This window comes from Mesoplodon densirostris, chromosome 5 (genome assembly GCF_025265405.1).
Source record: "Mesoplodon densirostris isolate mMesDen1 chromosome 5, mMesDen1 primary haplotype, whole genome shotgun sequence".
Lineage (NCBI taxonomy): Eukaryota > Metazoa > Chordata > Mammalia > Artiodactyla > Ziphiidae > Mesoplodon > Mesoplodon densirostris.
In genome coordinates, this window is record NC_082665.1 from 68,272,072 (window position 1) to 68,289,807 (window position 17,736).

Below are 17,736 nucleotides of genomic sequence, written 5' to 3' on the forward strand. Positions count from 1 at the left end.
CTGGGTTCGATCCCTGGTCAGGGAACTAGATCCCACATGCTGCAACTAAGAGCTCGCATGCTACAACTAAAAGATCCCACATGCTGCAACTAAGGATCCTGCATGCCACAACTAAAGATTCCACGCGTGGCAATAAACATCCCTCATGCTGCAACTAAGAGCCGGTGCAGTCAAATAAATAAATAAATAAATATTTAAAAAAAAGAAGAAGAAGAAAAGGCCAAGTGTGTACACTAGACTGTCCACCACTCTGGTAAAGAGGTGCCTCTCTCTGACCACCCTCACTCTCACCCTCGCTACGGTGTCATTGGAGACAACATGTGGAGCCTGGACATCCACCTCCACCCATAACAGACTAAAATGTTCCCCCCTGTTCCTACAGAGGTAGTAACAGAAGAGACCAGAAGGGAAGTTTGGACTGTGGGCACTAACCAGTGGTAACAGGTGCCCCTCCTCAATCACCCTCCTGCAGTGTCAGTGGAGATTAAGTGGGGAGCCTGGACTTTCACCACTGCCCAGTGACAATGAAGTGCTGCCCTCCACACCCCTGAGTGGTATCAATGGAAGCCATGTGTGGAGATTAGACTTCTACTCTCACCTAACAGTAATGAGGCACTGCTCCCTGCTAACTGCAGTCTCAGTGGAGTACTAAGTGGGGAGCCTGGACTTCCTCTGGCAGTATCAGGGCACTGCCTCCCACTAGGGGTTATCAATGAAGGCTGAGTAAGGAGCCCGCTGGACTTCACCCTCCTCTAGCAGTAAAGTGGCAGTGTTCCCCTTCCCCTGCTGGCATGGTGTCAGTGGAAGCCTACCAAAGATTTAAGTAAGATTGAGTCTTAAAACTTATAGGACTCCAAAACGTCCAGGTTACAACTGAAAATCACTCATCATACTAAAAAACAGGGAAATCACAACTTGATTGAGAAAAGAAAATCAATAGATTACAACACCCGAGAAGACACAGATGTTGGAACTATATATATGGAATTATAGAAGTATTTTAAAGTGGCCATCATAGAAATGCTTCAACAAGCAATTACTAACACACTGGAAATAAATGAAAACAGAGAAAGCCTCAGCAAGATATAAAGAGGACCTGAATGGAAATTTTAGAATGGAAAAATACAATAGCCAAAATAAAAAGCTAACTCAATGGACTCAATAGCAGATTGGAAGTGATAAAGGAAAAAGAAAAAAAAATCAGTGAACTTGAAGACAGACAATAAAAATTACTGAATCTGAATAAAGAGAAAAGTAATCAATATATTGATTTCATCAAAATTAAAAGGACCTTCTCAATGGAAGGATGAAAAAAATAAACCGCAGACTGGAAGAAAATATTTGCAAGCCACGTATCTGACAAAAAAACCTGTATCTGGGGACTTCTCTGGTGGTCCAGCAGTAACAAATCTGCCTTCCAATGCAGGAGGTGCGGGTTTTATCCCTGGTCAGGGAACTAAGATCCCACATGCCGTGGGGCAACTAAGCCTGCCCACCACAACTACTGAGCTCACGTGCCTCAACTAGAAAGCCTGTGTGCCACAAACTACAGAGCCCACACGCCCTGGAGCCTGCACACCAAAACTAGAGAGAGAAAAAAAGCAAATGAAAAAAACAAAAACCTGTATCTGGAATACATAAAGAACTCTCTCAAAACTCAACAGTAAAAATTAACAACCCACTTAGAAAATAGACAAAACACATGATCAAATATTTCATCAAAAAGGACCTATAGATAAGCATGTAAAAAAATGTTCAACATTAGTAGCCATTATGCAAATTAAAACCACAGTGGAACAGCATTCCATACCTGTAAAAAACTAAAATTTAGTTACAATATCAAATGCTGATAAGGATGTAGCATTTGATATTGAAACTGGACCACTCATATATTGCTGGTAGGAGTATACAATGATACAGTCATTCTGGAATATAGTTTTGAGTTTCTTAAAAAACTAAATGCCACTTATTATATGACCTAGTATTTGCACTCCTGGGCAATTATCTCAGAGAAATTAAAACTTATTGTCCACATAAAAGCCAATACACAAATGTTTATAGCAGCTTTATTTCTAATAGCTAAAAATTAGAAACAATACATGTCCTTCAATGAGTGAACGGTTAAAGCAGTACATTCATACCATGAAATACTACTCATCAATAAAAAGAATGAAGTATTGATACATGCAATGATGTTAATGGATGTCAAGGGCATTATGTATGAGTAAAGCTAATTTCAAAAGGTTGCATACTTTAAAAAATTCTCAGAATGAGACAAAATTATAGAGATGGAGAACAGATTAGTGGTTGCCAGAAGTTAGGGATATGGGGATGGGAGGGAGGGGAAAAGTGTGACTATAAACTAGTAGCACAAAGGACATATTTGTGATGATAGGGCAGCTGTATACCTTGTTGTAGTGGTGGTTACATGAGTCCACACATATTATAAAGTTGCATAGAACTATACACATACTTGAGTGAATGTCAAATTGGTGTGAAATCTGCATAAGATCTCTGAATCGTACCATTATCAATTTCCCGGTTTTGAAATTGTACTATAGTGATGGGAAACTGGATGAAGGGTACGTGAAAGTTCTTTGTACTATTTTTGCAATTTCCCATAAATCTATAATTATTTCATTTAAAAAAACACAAAAAACTAAAAGAAAAGGGTTAAAAAGCAGGGATTACCATACCTGAGCTGATGCAGCTCATGCTGCCAGGAGAGGTTTTCCTGCCTGAGCTCTTCTTGCATAATCTGAAATGTTTTTGTCTTATCTTGATACTCCTGAAGTTGAGCCTTCAGTGGACGTAACTCAGTGATTTCTTGGTTAATCTGTAAGTATTGCTGCTGCAGATTCTTCAATTCCTTCAGCTTTAACCAAAAGGAAAGTAAAAGGGTGATTCATCACATTTCATTCATTCAGCTGTAAGTCAGCAGCACCGCCCTGCTAAGTCAGTCAACATCACAATTGACTACTAGCACCTAACAGTCCACTGACATAATGGCAGCATGAATCCCTAAAATGGTGAAATACATGCAGCCAGGCTGGTGGGAATCTCCTGATGGAGCGGCCATCAAGGCTGTAGCGCCTGACCACTACTGCAACTTCAACACCAGCCCACTGGCCCTGAGGTCCTAAGTTGACACTAGATCTACAACTCTGAGATAGGATAGACTTAAAGGACTGAACAGCTTCTTGGTGGGTGGTAACTCCCTAGAACAAGAGGTGTAAAGATAGATTGGCTTTCTATTTAGCCATATGCCCTGGCTAGGCTTCTAAACTTTCTTACATGAATATCAGTCTTAGTTCTAGCTTAGCTGATGTTGATTATAAAGAAGGCATTGATGCCCAAGCCCAGTGTTAAGAGCAGTTAGAATTTGGAGTCAGCTATCCTGCCCACATAGTGTGTGATGCTATGCATGTTCCACACACCTTCTAAGCCTTAATTTCCTTCACCTATAAAATGAATGTAATTATAGTACTCCTCATAAAGATTATGAGAATTCAACGAGAAAATTAATGCACTCCACACATAAAAGTTAGTGGTGGTGATGATGATGATGAACTTGCCTTTAATTAGCAAAACTGCCTATCTACAGTCCAGATATATCTTCTAACTCTTTATCCCCAATATTCTTTAAAAGCTTGGTAGTAAGAAATAATGTCAGGACATCTGGGCAAAGAGAGAGGCCTTGAACACACATCTCTTTCACCCTCTCTGGAAACATCACTAAAGCTACAATAAAGGCATCATTTTATAAGCATAAAACACAAGAACAAGAAGAACAAGAGAGGAGCCAGCAGCAATAAAATTAATTTTAGAAGCTGAAAAGCAGATGCATAAATGGTAACTGACTTAACAGATCTGGGAAAGGCAAGTCTTAAGCTGGCAGTAGGAAAAGCCAAGAACCAATAGAATTTACTCTGCAGACTCTTCAAAAGGCTCAGGAATGAACAGCACCAAGTACCTCTGGAAAAGGTAGTGATGGGGGTAGGGAGGAGGAGGTGATAGCTGAAATAGGGAGGATTTGATGAAAACTGCTTGAGAACAACTACATCCCTAAATACCGTCCCAGTTCCACACTTTTTGTTACTCTGACAGACAACTAGAATTTTAATCTCTAGAAAAAGTTAAAAGAGTGTCTCTGGACTACGGAACACTAGGTACAGTAGAAGATAAGGGTACTGCTCCAAAACAAGGGTGATCAAGTGAATGTATGCTTTCTGAATGCTTGAAGCCTTTCCCCTACTTAGTTTGAAGAGTGCTGGCACACAGGCCTTTACCATCCATAAGGGAAATTGAGAAGTCTTCTCTAGAAAATCTGACCAACCCAAGAGGAACTAAAAATATCAACATGGGGATTACCCTCAAAAAGCTCAGCAAGATCACCATGCACTGAAACTGACAGCTGGTAAGTCCCACCCACAAGCATTTTCAACTCTGCCCACAAACATGAAGACTAAACCAAGGATTAACCCTCACCTGAAGAACAGCTAACATTAGGCAGGGATAAAAAGAAACTAGAAGAAAAGTAATTCAGAAGGCATCAGCAGAAGAAAGAATGTCATGTACTCAAAGACTTAAGAGAATATTGGAAATTAGAAACATTATAATAGAAATTTTAAAATTATAAAGAAAAACTTATTATGAAAAAATTTCAAAGAACAAAACTACCCCCAATCTTCTTGGAGAGATAAATTAAGAATATATATCCATGAGACAAAAAAAAAAAAAAATCTTAGAAATCAGGAACATGATAGCAAAAATGAAAACTTCAATATAGGATTCATATGATGAAGGTGAGAAAATCTTCCCAAAGTAAAGCAAAAACAATAAAAAAGGTAAAATTATAGAGCCAATCCAGAAGGCCCTACACCTAAACAACAGGATTTCCAGGGAAAAATAGGCAATAGAGAAAAAGGATGGGGGAAAATGGTAAAATAGAATTCAAAAGAATTGCCCAAAATTGGTGAGCATGACTTCTTAGATTCAAAGGACTAGACAGAATGATAAAAATAGACCCACACCAAAATACATTACCAGGAAACGTCAGAACACACAAGACTAAAAGATTCTATTTACAGTTGACCCTTGAACAAGGAAGGAGTGGGGGTACCCCCACCCACCGTGAAGTCAAAAATCCATGTATACTATTGTCGGCCCTTCATATATGCGGTTCTTCTACTGAATATATCCGCTGTTCTGCATCCACAGAGCCAACCACCCACTGATCCTGTAGTACTGTAGTATTTACTGCTGAAAAAAATCTACTTCTAAGTGAACCATGCATTTTAAAGCCATGTTGTTCAAGGTCCAGCTGTATTTCCAGAGAGAGAGAAAGAGATAAGAGATGAGGGAGAGAGGGAGAGAGACAGAGACAGAACTACCTCATATACAAAGGATCAAGGATCAGAATATCTTTAGACTCCTGAACCACAATGTAAGCTAAAAGGGAACAGACCAATGTCTTCACAATTTTGAAGGGAAATTATTTTCAGCCTAGAATTCTATACTCAGCCAAACTATCAATCAGGTGTAAGAGATGACAAGACATTTTCAATAAATTTACCTCCCCTGTATCTTTTCTTAGAGAGCTACTGAATGATTTATTCCAACAAAATGATGGCACAAAACCAAGATGAGGAAAACACGGAATACAAGAAACAGGAACTCTAACACAGGAGAGAAATGGAGGGAGATATTCTAAGATGAAAACTGTGTCCTAGGAGTACAGGGCAACTGATTCATTTAAGAGCAAAAAAGAGATTCCAAGAGAATTTTCTTCCTGAAGACTAAATAGATAGGAATAAACATCTTGAAAAATGTGGATTAAATGGCAGTAAATCTGGCGTTAATTACATTGATAAGTACAAAGAAAACTAAGTAAGCAACAACAACAGAAACACAGTTATTGGGCTTCCCTGGTGGCGCAGTGGTTGAGAGTCCGCCTGCCAATGCAGGGGAAACGGGTTCGTGCCCTGGTCCGGGAAGATCCCACATGCCGCGGAGCGGCTGGGCCCATGAGCCATGGCCGCTGAGCCTGCGCATACGGAGCCTGTGCTCTGCAACAGGAGGGGCCACAACAGTGAGAGGCCCGCGTACAGCAAAAAACAAAAAACAAAAAACACAGTTATTTACTCCAGGAAAAACAAAGGTGTTGAGGAAAATAACAGTAACACATGTCTCAGGTCTAATAGCATTTGTAGTCATAAAAATGTAGACATTGAATATTGATTTAATCAAAATTAAAATTAGGGCTTCCCTGGTGGCACAGTGGTTGAGAGTCCACCTGCCGACGCAGGGGACATGGGTTTGTGCCCCAGTCCGGGAAGATCCCACATGCTGCGGAGCGGCTGGGCCCGTGAGCCATGGCCGCTGAGCCTGCGCGTCTGGAGCCTGTGCTCCGCAATGGGAGAGGCCACAACAGTGAGAGGCCCGTGTACCACAAAAAAATAAATAAATAATTAAATTGAATTAAATTAAATTACATCAGGACAATGGGGAAGGGGTTGTATATTGAAAATGTATGTCTATACTGTGAAAACAGAGGGAGTAAAGAGAACTAAACCCTGTTAGCATACAAGAAAGTCAACAGCTAATGCAAAGAATGAAAAGCCAAGATGCACTATAAACATGATATTTAGCTACTGAGGAAACACCAAAATAACAAATTAAAAGGGTTGAAAGCAGATTGCCTCAGAAGAAGGAGAAACAGGGTTGGGAATGCTACTGTTTGTTTTTCTTATCAAACATTGTAGAATTTAGTGACTCATCAAATATGTGTGTATAGCTTTATCTTTTAACCCAAAACTAAAATAAAAACATATTTTTGTTTTGTTTTAAAGCAAACATATATTCTTTATGCAATCCACTCACTCCTCTAGTCCAGATACTCTAAATGTTACCTTTGGAATAGAGCAGATCATCAGAAAGCTGTGTGTCTGGAACTGCACGTTAGCCACTTGCAGAGGTAACTTTAGTGAATTACTCAAAATTCTTTTGCTATGCACTTACATCAAGGGACAGCTAAATAAAAACCCTATAAAACAATTATTATATTTACTGTAGAGAAGTAAAGAATGTTTCATAACTTCATAGTGTCCTCCCTATGGAAACACAGAAGAAATTTCTTGCAGGCTTCAATACTTAAAGAATAACTATTCTTATCTGTTCCAAGTAGTTTTACTTTCTTCCTTTTCCCTAAAATATGGACACTGCAATTCATACACAAGGTTTTAAAATTCCGTACTTCTGATGGCTGCCAGACCTCAGAGCAAAACTAGTGGTCCATCTTTCTAATAGGATATTGTGATATCCCTTTGGGATAAGTTTACTCCTAAACTAAACTTACTCCTGGTTTAATCTTTTTCTCTCAGATCCTAATTTTCTTTTCCTTCCCAGTTCCTCACCTTATATTATCTTGAAAAACTGTTCATATTTTTATATGCTACCTCAAATCATTTTCAGACTGGAATAAGTATAGACAAACAAAAAGGCACCTCTAGAGATTTGCTCTACAGCCTTTAGGTAGGAGTGCTTCATTTGATTATGGGAAAATCCTAAGGAAGTTTGAACACATATGAAAACTCCAGAATGTTTTCAGAGTTGTTTGTTATGCCCTAGTAGAATCCTAGAATCCCCTGGGTTAAGTCCTTGCCACTTAGACCCTCAGACTTTATTTGCGAAACTTCCCTTTGACTAATTACATAAAGAAGAAAACGAAAGTCACCTAACCTCCTTTCAGACCTAGCTCATCTCTTGGGTGGTCCTGAGGGAAAGAAAGCATAGTGTAGTCAGAGGTGACAAACCGCTGGCCTAGGCTGAATGTTTAAACTGATAGTGATTGAAATAAGTTATTGTACATGCAGCCAGTGGCTGAGAGACTAGAAACTTCAATGCTCATGAGACAGACTGAGAACAAGATATCTGGAAAAGAAGATTTGAGGACAATTAACAATACATTCAGTAAGTATGCAGAAGGGCCTCAGCGGCTGTAGCAGAGTCTGTATGCAATATCATTGAGTCAGACTGTCAGGCCTTCATGTGATTTATAACCCTGCCTAGGCTTTATGATTTGTTCATGGCAGATATAAAAGCCTCAGTCTCAAAAGTTCCTATAATTTCCCTACACGACAATTTCACAAAATAGAGAAAAGTGTTTTCAGTAACAACCACACAGATAGAGAATATGCATCGATTTTTGATTATCTACCATATGATTAACTACCCTTCTGCTAAAAACCATGGGAAATATGAACAAATATAAGACATGACACATTTACCAAGAGTTTACAATTTAATTGGGGAAATAAAAAATAAGGGTATAGAAATTAAACACACACACATATACACACACACTCATATATATAAAGGCAATATGGGACAAAGGAAAAGAGAAGCACTAGGGAAGTACAGACAGAAGGTAATAGACAATCAAGTGATCTGGAAATGTAGCCAGAGGATTTGAGCTCTGGGGCAACCTTTAAAGAGTAGGAAATATGTGCCCAAAAAAGGAAAATGGAGAGGACATTTTGGTTCAGAGGACAGTAATGTGGGTAAGTAGATCAGTTTGTGGGTGAATAAATCAGTTTGGCTGAAATGAAGAGGATGAGTAGAGAAGCAGTAAAAGAGGATGCTGGAAAGAGAGGCAAAAACAAACTATAGGGTATTAAATCCAGACTAAGAGGTTTGAATCGTCCTAGAATGCCCAGATAATATGAATAAAATTTTTTTTATCATTTTCTATGAAAAGGAAAATCAATTTAAAGAAAGTTTCAAAAACTCTCAAAGAAGATTGGAAAGAAGAACCTAGATACTCACTAGTCGGTCTCGGTCATTTTGAAGTGATGACATAGCTTTTTTTAAACTCCGTACTTCATCTGGGCTGGTTGCAGGTGGGGCTGCAGACCTCTGCTTCCCTTCCTCTGACTTGCGGAATTTCTCCAGTTCACTCAACAGGCGATCTCTCTCATTCTGTAGACTGGCCATAGCCTTGGAAAAGGACTGTACTTGGTTGTAAGAGTCTTCTAGTTGTGAGGACAAGTGAAGCAGTTGGTCATCTTTGGATAGAAGCTGTTGGTTAAGTTTCTCAAGGTGGGGCAAGCTGTTATCCTCAGTGGAGTTAAGTGGAAATGCAGCTTTAGAAACAAGAACATCTCTCTCCTTGCTTAAGAGGCCCTGCTTTTCTCTCAGCTGTGCCAACTCCTTCAGACTGGCCTCATATTTCTTTTTCAGTTCCTCAACTTCCTCATTGGCATGATCTCTACTATCTTGTAGGGAAATCATTGACCTTCCAAAAGACTGGATTTGTGCTGTGAGACCTTTATTTTCTTTGGTGACCATCAGTAACTTCTGTTCCATCTCTACCAGATCTCTTGCTAGCTCCGCCACCCTCTCTTCTGCTGTTTCAGTTTCATTTCGCATTATCCCTGCATCATGATGAAGATGCTTTAATTCTTTCTTCAGTTTATCTTCAATTTCACCTACCTTTTTGGCAGCTTCCTTCTGAACACGAACCAATTCCTCTTCCAGTTCTGTAATTCTCTTCTGAGACAAAGAAAGGGTAGTATTTAACTTCTCTACCTCCTCTTCTTTTGCTTTTAATTGGGTCTGGAATATTCCTAGAGTACCTTCTTCTTGCAAGGCTGTCAATTGTTTCTTTAGTTGGGATAGAGATACTTTTAAGTTCTCAATCTCTTTAGATAAACCTAGTTTCTCCTCCTGTAGGGCAAGAGAGAACCTCTGCAGCTCCTCCTTTGCTTCCTCAGACTCCTTGAGCTTTTCTTCTAATTTAGCATACTCACTTTTCACCTCCTTAGTCTGCTGAAGTTGAGCTTCAAGGAGCTGCTTTTGCTGACAGTCCTTCCTTGATATCACTTGGTTCAGGTCTTCTCTATATTGGATCAGTTCTGCATTGAGCTTGGCATTCTCAGAATTGAGATCATCCATATGACTTCTCAAGCATCGAATTTCTTCCTTCAGCTTATTATTCTCAGTAGCAGCATCCTGGATGAGTTGGTCTTTTTCCAAGATCACAGAGAGATGTCGCTCTTCCAGCTGTTGGTAGTCACCTACTATACGGTCTCGGTCATCCTGGAGAGAAGACATGGATTTAACAAAGGAATTCAACTGAGCCTTCTGTTGCATGTTCTCCTTTTTCATGTTTTTCAGTGTTTCCATAAGCTGATTGGTTTTGTCAACAGCTTTTTTGTTCTCTTCTTCTAAAACAGTATTCTCCTCTTCCTCCTGGGACAGCAGATTTTCCAACTCTTTAATTTCTTTATCATGCTGCTGATGCAGTTCAGCAACAGCTACTTGGACTGCCTGTTCCTTGGCAGAAAGCAGGCTTATAATTTTCTGCTCTTTCGCGTTTATTTCTTCATGCAGCCTACTGGTCAGTTGTCTGGAGGCCTGAAGATCTGTCTCTAGCTGTTCATAACTGAACTTACAGTTTTGGATATCAGCCTCTTGCTGCTTTATGATCCCTTCCAAATTTTCTTTATTTTCCTTATATTTTTCTAAAGAGTTATTTAAATCAGTTGACTGGTCTCTGAGAATCTTCAGTTCTGATTCCAACTTAGCTAATTCATCCTGAGAACTACTGTATAGATGTCGAGTCTCTTCTAGCTGGGAACAAAGTTCTTTGTTTTCTCCCTGTAGAGTATCACAGACCTTCTGCTGAAGCTGGACTTCTGTCTGAGCTTTGGACTCCCATATCTGCTTGTCATGTTCAAGCCTAGAAGAAGAGAGAAGGTCATTAATTACAGATTTCAAGGGAAAAGTACTTGATGCCTAAGGAACACACACTACAACATGTACTCAGATCTACAAGTGAATAAATATTCGTAATTGAAGGTGTTCATCTTTTTAATAAAGAGGTATTAGCTCTACTGAATGTTCTATATTAAAGGTATATTGCACCTAAGAATTCGTATAAAAATAAACTCCAAAGTATGTTGCTAATTTAGTGACACTCTAAAGAGTGCCCCCAATTTTGTTCTTTGCTCTAGACAAGCTGTTGTCTGGCCCCTTAACGGAATAATCTTGGTATGAGAGGCAATGAGGAGACCTGTCTCAGAGCAGAAGGATCCTACTAAAAATGAGAGTACAAAGTGTGGGGGACACTGTTATTTCCTGAGCTTGAAAAGTGATATAAAATTGGAGTTTGAAGAAAGTAACTCTAGCAGGCATATGCAGTATGAATTGATGTGGAATATGAGGAAGAAAAAAGAGGAGATTGTTTCAGAGGCTAAGGCAGTAATTTGAGAGTACAATAATATGTACTATGGTAAAAGTTCAGACAAGGATAATGGAAATGAGAAGAAAGGAAGAAATCTAAGAGATCTCTCAATAGAAAGATGGGTAGAGAAGCAGATGTAAATTTTTCATATTAATACAAGTTGTAGCAGAAAGTCATTTGCAAGTCATTTGCAAGAGAGTGAGAGAGACGGAAGTGAGAGGGAATACATCTTTGGGGAGAATTTAAACCAAAATCAGTCCCATGATATTAAAGGGAATCGAAATAGTTTAAATAGAGACTTCCTTTGCCTTCAATTACCGTTGGAAGAGCAAAACAAGTCATTATTCATTTACCTGGAAATGTTGATCTTCAATTCCTCCATGTGGATGGACATCTGCCTAAGCTGATCCTTTAGAACACTGAAATTCTCTTCTTTAAGTTTAATTTCTTCTTCTTTGGTTTGAATAGCAACACTGAACTTCCTCTCCCATTTCTTGGCTTCATCTATCACCCTGTCCCGATCATCCTGGAGGGAAGACATGCTCTTAGTGAAAGCTGCAAGCTGGGCCACAGTACTATCCAAGTTTTCCTGAAGTTGCTTAACTTCCTTGTCTTTCTTGTTCAAAGTAACCTGAATCTCTCCGAATGTCTCTTCTAAGTGGACTTTTTCTCTTTGCAAAGCATCCAGTTTCTCTTGCATATTCTTCTTCTCTTTCAGGTGTTTCTCCTCTACCTGCTCCAGTCTTCGCTCAAGATCTTCATCCTTTTGTTTCATTTGGCTTTTAACTGATTCTTTATTTGACTGAAGCTCCTTTTTCAACTTGAAATTGTCTGCTAGGACCCTTGCTGCTTCACTTTGAGTGTCATCTAGCAGTACTTTGAAGCTAGCTAATTCTGTTTCTGCCTTCTTGCGATGTTCATTGGCTTGAGCCAGATTTTCTTTGGTTATTTCCAAATCTTTCTGGGACTCAGTCTGAACAAATTCTAAGGCCTTAACAGTTCTCTCCAGAGCACAGATTTTCTCTTGGTACCTAATGCAATCCTTCTGCAGCTGCTTTACTTCTTGCTGTTTTTCTTTTAACAGCTCCTGAAGTTCCTTTGCATGACTTTTATTGCCAGGCCCTTTCTGAGCACCTTGTATTTTCTCCATATATTCCTTTCGTATTTCTGATTCCACCTTAGTTTTCTCCTTGACTAACTGCTGCTTTTCTTCTTCCAATTCACTCACACACTTTTTAAGGTTCTGCATTTCAGATTCTAGTAGCTCATTTTTGATTTGGGCATCTGTAACATCCTGATAATAATTCCCAATGCTTCCATTAAGTTCTGCTAATTGATTCATAAGCCTCTCTTCCAAATCATCTTTCTCTTCCTCTGCTGTCTCCTTTAGCTTGGTAACTCTGGCAAGTTCTTCTTGGATTTGCTGATTTAACGAGTTTATTTTGGTTACTTCTTCCTGAAGCATTCTTAGTTCACCATCCTTTGCTGATATTTGACTCAATAAAGCAGCTCTCTCATTTTCTAAAGTCTGGCTAAATTCCTTGTCTTTCTGCTTGTCCTCCTCTAATTCAGTGATTCTTTCTTTGAGCTGATCCATCTGCTGTAGGTAATTATTAATTTCATCATGTAAGCTGACATTCTCACTTATATCAGGCTTGGCACTGCTCTCTGAATGAATGGATTCTGAATTTTCAGACCTTGGGTTCATACTTGGAGAGTTTTGCTCATGGGCCTCACCTGGAGCAGACTGGGTTGCCTCTTCAGTAACAAACATCTGGTTATATTTCTCAGTGGCCTCCAGGCTAGCTTGTTTGGATACATTACCTTCTATCTGATGCTTTAAATCCTGAACCTCTTCACTTAAAGAGTCCTTCTCCATCATTAAAGCCTCAAACTCCTTAGAAAGGGTTTTATACTCTGTTTGGACCCTTTCTAGTTCTTCCTTCATGTCAGAATTGGAAGAAAGAAGTGCTTCCATACTATTTTTAGATGTACCTCCTGCAGGGTGTACCTCTGCTCTAAGCCTCTCATTCTCTTCTTCCAACTCTAGGATTTTCTGCTGTTTAGATTTAGCAAACTTTCTCATCTTTTCTTTCATCTCCTCCATTTCCTGTTTAGCTTCTTGCAACTGCTTTTCTGTTTCTTTCTTGTTTCCTTCTGTGCTTCTTAACTTGCCGTATAGTTCTTGCTTCTCTTGCCTCACAGTTTCTACCACATGCTGAATCCTTTCTGCCTCATTACTAACATTCTCATAGGACTGCAGAAGAATTTCATATTCCTTTTGTAACTCTTTGTGTTTCTCTTGCCACTCAGTGCTCTCTGCAGTCTTAGAACATTTCAAAGATTCAATTTCTTTCACTAAGTTTTCCTTGTCTTCAGTAAGACCCTCCAGAGCTAATTTCAGACTTTCACAAGAACCATTGAGACTTTGATTTTCCATTAAAGATCTGTCCATTTCTGCAATGAGTTTGTCTCTTTCCTCCTGAAAAAGAGCTAACTTGCCTAAGAAAATATCTTTCTCTTTATTTTGAGCAGAAACTTGGTTTTCCACATCTGCCAGAGACTTGGTGAGATGTTCAATGGTATCTCTGGCCAAAGACAACTCCTCTTGGAGACGTTTGTTTTCTTTTAGTACTTCTTTTCGGGAAATAAGGGCAGCTTGCAGTTTCCTCTGTATTTGTTGCTTTGCTTTACTTTCTTCTCCAATCTCTTCTGGTTTCTGCTTCATTTCACAAAGCTCCACCTGTAACTGCTTTATCTTCTCATCATGTTCTTTGGCTTGCATTTCCAGCTCTGTATGCAGAGCCTTCACTAAATCCTCTTGTTCTGTTATCTCTGTCTGTACTTTAGTAAGGGCTGTTTCCTTCTCACTAAGCTGTCCAGAAAGGTATCTAACTTCTTCTTCTTTTTTGCTTATGAGTTTTTGCAGTTCATCTAGTTCAGGCTGTAATTCTCTTAAATGTTCTAACCCAGTGATTTCTAGTTGACTGCTTTCCAGTTGTTGCCTCAGGCTTTCTGCGTGGGCTTCAGCTTCATGGGATGCTGCCTTCAGACTTTGGATTTCTAAATTCTGTTTATTTATCTGCTCTTGTAACTGAAATACCTCTTCTGATTTTTTAGTCAGCTCACTTATTGTAGAGCTAACCTTCAACTCTAACTCTTCTTTCTCAGCCTCTATTTCTTTCAGCTGTGTCTTAATCTGGGCAATAGCAGTATTGCCCTGCAGACCATTTGTATCTCCAGGATGAGAAGGCCAGTCTGGGCACAAGTCAGACTCTGAAGCAGGTTGAGCAGGTTGCTGCTCTGTGGCTTTGAATAAAGGTTCTTCTAAACCTTGAGTGGGAGAACCTGGAACCCGCTGGCCACTGCCTGGGAGTTTTCTGTCCGAAGATTCCTTTACTTGAATCTGTAGTTGCCTTAGTTGGTCCCCAATGTTCTCACTTTCCTTGCTTTGCTCATCAAACTGTTCTTGCAAGCGATTATAGTCATCTTTCTGTTGCTTGAGCTCCTCCCGAAGATGTCTTTCTTTCTCCTGTGCCTTTTTTAGAATCACCTTGCGAGAGGTTAATACTTCCTGTAGTTTCTTTTGAAGTTGCTCCTTTTCTTTTTCAAGGTCCATTATTTTCTCTTCCAGTTCTGGTTTCCAGTGTTCTCCACTACCTGCAACAAGTGGACTGATGGCTGCTGCTTCTTTTACAGGTGCTGCTGACTCTCCATCACCTGCATCCTTGTTACCTGTGGTTAACTTTTGGATAACTGTTTGGTTTTCAATGATTTCTGCTTGGAGCAGATCTATTTGGTTTGTCTTCTCTTGCAAATTCTGATTCATCTGTTTGACCACAGCCTGTAACTGTTCTTCAGCTGCTGCCTTTTCTTCCAAATCCTTCCTTATGTGCTCTAGTTCCACTTCCTTCTCAGATATTACCTGTTTTAAAGATATTACCATTTCTATTTCTTGGCACTTAGAAGTCATACATTTTTCTAACCCTTCTTTGCTTTCTTTATCTTCCTCCATTTCCCTCCTCTCACTCTCACTGAGTGGGGTGTCTTTCCTGGGTTCATCTTTCACTTTGGCCAATTCCTCTTCTAATCTACTGACTCTCTGTAGAAGTTCCTTTCTGTTAATAAGAGCAGCCTGGAGCTTTCTTTTCCTCTGCTCACTTTCTTTCTTTACAAGGTCTAATTCATACTGAAGTTCTTCTTTACTTATTAGCCCTACTGGGTTCAGCTCATCATAATTCTGTTTAATGCCAGAAACAGTTTCTTTATCTTCTTCCACCTGCTCTTTTTTGGCCTCTTCAGCTCTGGATAATAAATTCAGCTGTTCTTTAAGAGTCTTAATTTCAACCCCAAGAGAAAACTTCTCTTCATTAAGCTGAACCATTTTCTCCATCATACTAAAGCTGATTTCTGTCACTTGCTGATCCTTCTCCTCGATGGTTTGTTGGAGAATTTCCACATCTTTCTTTTTCTCTAGTAAGAGTTGGTCCATTTTTGCTATTTCAAGTTCCTTCTGTGAAAGAGCCTGTGAAAGTTCTTCCACCTTATCTGAGATATCCCTCTCACGGTCTGCCCCCTCGAGCACTTCACTTTCCTTCTTCTGCAGCTGGCTCTGCAGGCTTTTGATCACTGTACTCTGCTCGGAAAACTGAACCTGCACATCATCAAGTTCGTTCTGTAAAACTTCAATCTTTACATCTTTAGTTTTGGCTTCTATGCTGAGACTGTGGATCCGTTCAGTGAGCAAGTTGTGATGAGCAGTCTGGCTTTCATAGTCAAGTCTTCTTTGCCTTTCTGCTTCTGCAAGGTTCACTTCCAGTTGCTGTATCTGAGCCCTCAGTTCTGTTACCACACTAAGTTCCTTCACCTGAGAAAGAAGCTGGTCTCTTTCTTCAGACAAAGCAGTGAATGCACTATTGGTGTTTTCAGCATTTTTCTTAAACTCTTCAATCAGCTGGGTTAGGCTGCCTATTTCCTTAGCCTTCTCATCTAAATTTTTCTCATAGATCTCTTCTGCTTTATGAAGGTTTCGCTCAAGCTCCAAAATTTGACCTTTTAGCCTTTCCAATTCATTCTGGTGACAATGACAAATACCTGATACCACAGAAGGGGATTTATCATCATCATCCTGCTTTGCTGATTTTAATTCCATTCCAGTGTCATTTAAAGATATTTCCTCAGATGTTCTGTGTTGGTATTTAGTGCTCATCTGTTCTTCTTTCTCAGTTGTTGAAAGACCGCTCTCTTCATCTGGCATGGGGGGAAAATGTTGCCCTGTATCTTCAAGCAATACTGTCATTTTAACTGGAGGTATTCCTTCACTCTCTGTCTGTTTCATTTCTTTTTGGTCAGGGACCTCAGGGTCACCCTCTGCCCTTTTGCCTTGAAGCTGCAACTTAAGGAATGCAATCTCTTCTTGGGCTTCTTTCATTTCCAACAATAAAATGGATAGTTCTTTATGCTTCTGAGAAAATGTGTTCTCCAGGACATCTTGTCCACCTTCCTCAGCAGAAGAGCTGCTCTTATTGAGCCTGGCAATATCAACCATGCTCATCTGTTTTTAAAAAAAGAAAGAAAAAGCCTCAATCAAATGTTTTATAGAAAAGAGCCGAAGTAGGGACTTCCCTGGTGGTCCAGTGGTTAAGACTCCAAACTCCCAATGCCAGGGGCCCAGGTTCAATCCCTGGTCAGGGAACTAAGATTCCACATACTGCAACTAAGCCCTCATGCCACAACTACCGAGCCTGCGTGCTCTAGAGCCCGTGCACCGCAACTAGAGAAGCCTGTGTGCTGCAACGAAGACCCAGTGCAGCCAAAATAAATAAATCTCCACTATAAATAAATAAAGAAATTTATTAGAAAGAAAGGGAGGGAGGGAGGAAGGAAGGAAGGAAAGAAGGAAGGGAGAAAGGAACCTAAGTAAAAACTGGCATTTTGTGCTATTTCCAAAACCTAAAACTTTTCTATCCAAACCTTCCTAACATAACACTGCTAAATACTTTTAAAATCAGTTTTCCCAACTTGGACCTCTGAGGGCATCCTGTCAATCCTGCACTGAGGTCATGTCATATTCATAAGACCTAAGGAAACCTGAGACTCATTTTCTAAATATTCCTCACTTGGGAAACTTTTTCTTCAGATTAAAACTACTTATTTCTCCTAAGAACTGCTTAAAAATAAAAAGGGAAGCAGGAGATGAATTAAATTTTTGTTTCATCCCATGCCAAGGAGGAAGTTAGGGATTCCTTTTCCTAAACTATGTATTGAAATGGGAAGTATTAGATAAGACAGCCATTAACAGACAAATACCAAACAAGTTGACTGAGATAAATTACCAGGATAAAATAATCAAAAAGGAGTTCTGTTGGGGATTGGGAAGACATTATGGACCTGTTTTACAAAATATTAACCAAGTTACTGTTACAAGGATTACTGTGTTAGACTGCTCAATCCACATAAATTATTCTATAATTGTTTTCTTGGGAAACAAA

At 39.5% G+C, this 17,736-nt stretch overlaps 1 protein-coding gene across 11 annotated transcripts in view; it reads right to left on the reverse strand.

Annotated features, from left to right (window-relative positions):
• Window positions 1-17,736, reverse strand: part of GOLGB1 (golgin B1) — a 95,329-nt gene that overhangs the window by 14,674 nt on the left and 62,919 nt on the right. For all 11 annotated transcript variants that reach the window (XM_060098990.1, XM_060098997.1, XM_060098996.1 and 8 more), the window contains 3 exons: window positions 11,599-16,799; window positions 8,827-10,741; window positions 2,697-2,875 (listed from right to left, as the gene is read on the reverse strand). In XM_060098990.1, the coding sequence (XP_059954973.1) occupies window positions 2,697-2,875; window positions 8,827-10,741; window positions 11,599-16,799 (7,295 nt within the window). The remainder of the gene's footprint in view (window positions 1-2,696; window positions 2,876-8,826; window positions 10,742-11,598; window positions 16,800-17,736) is intronic.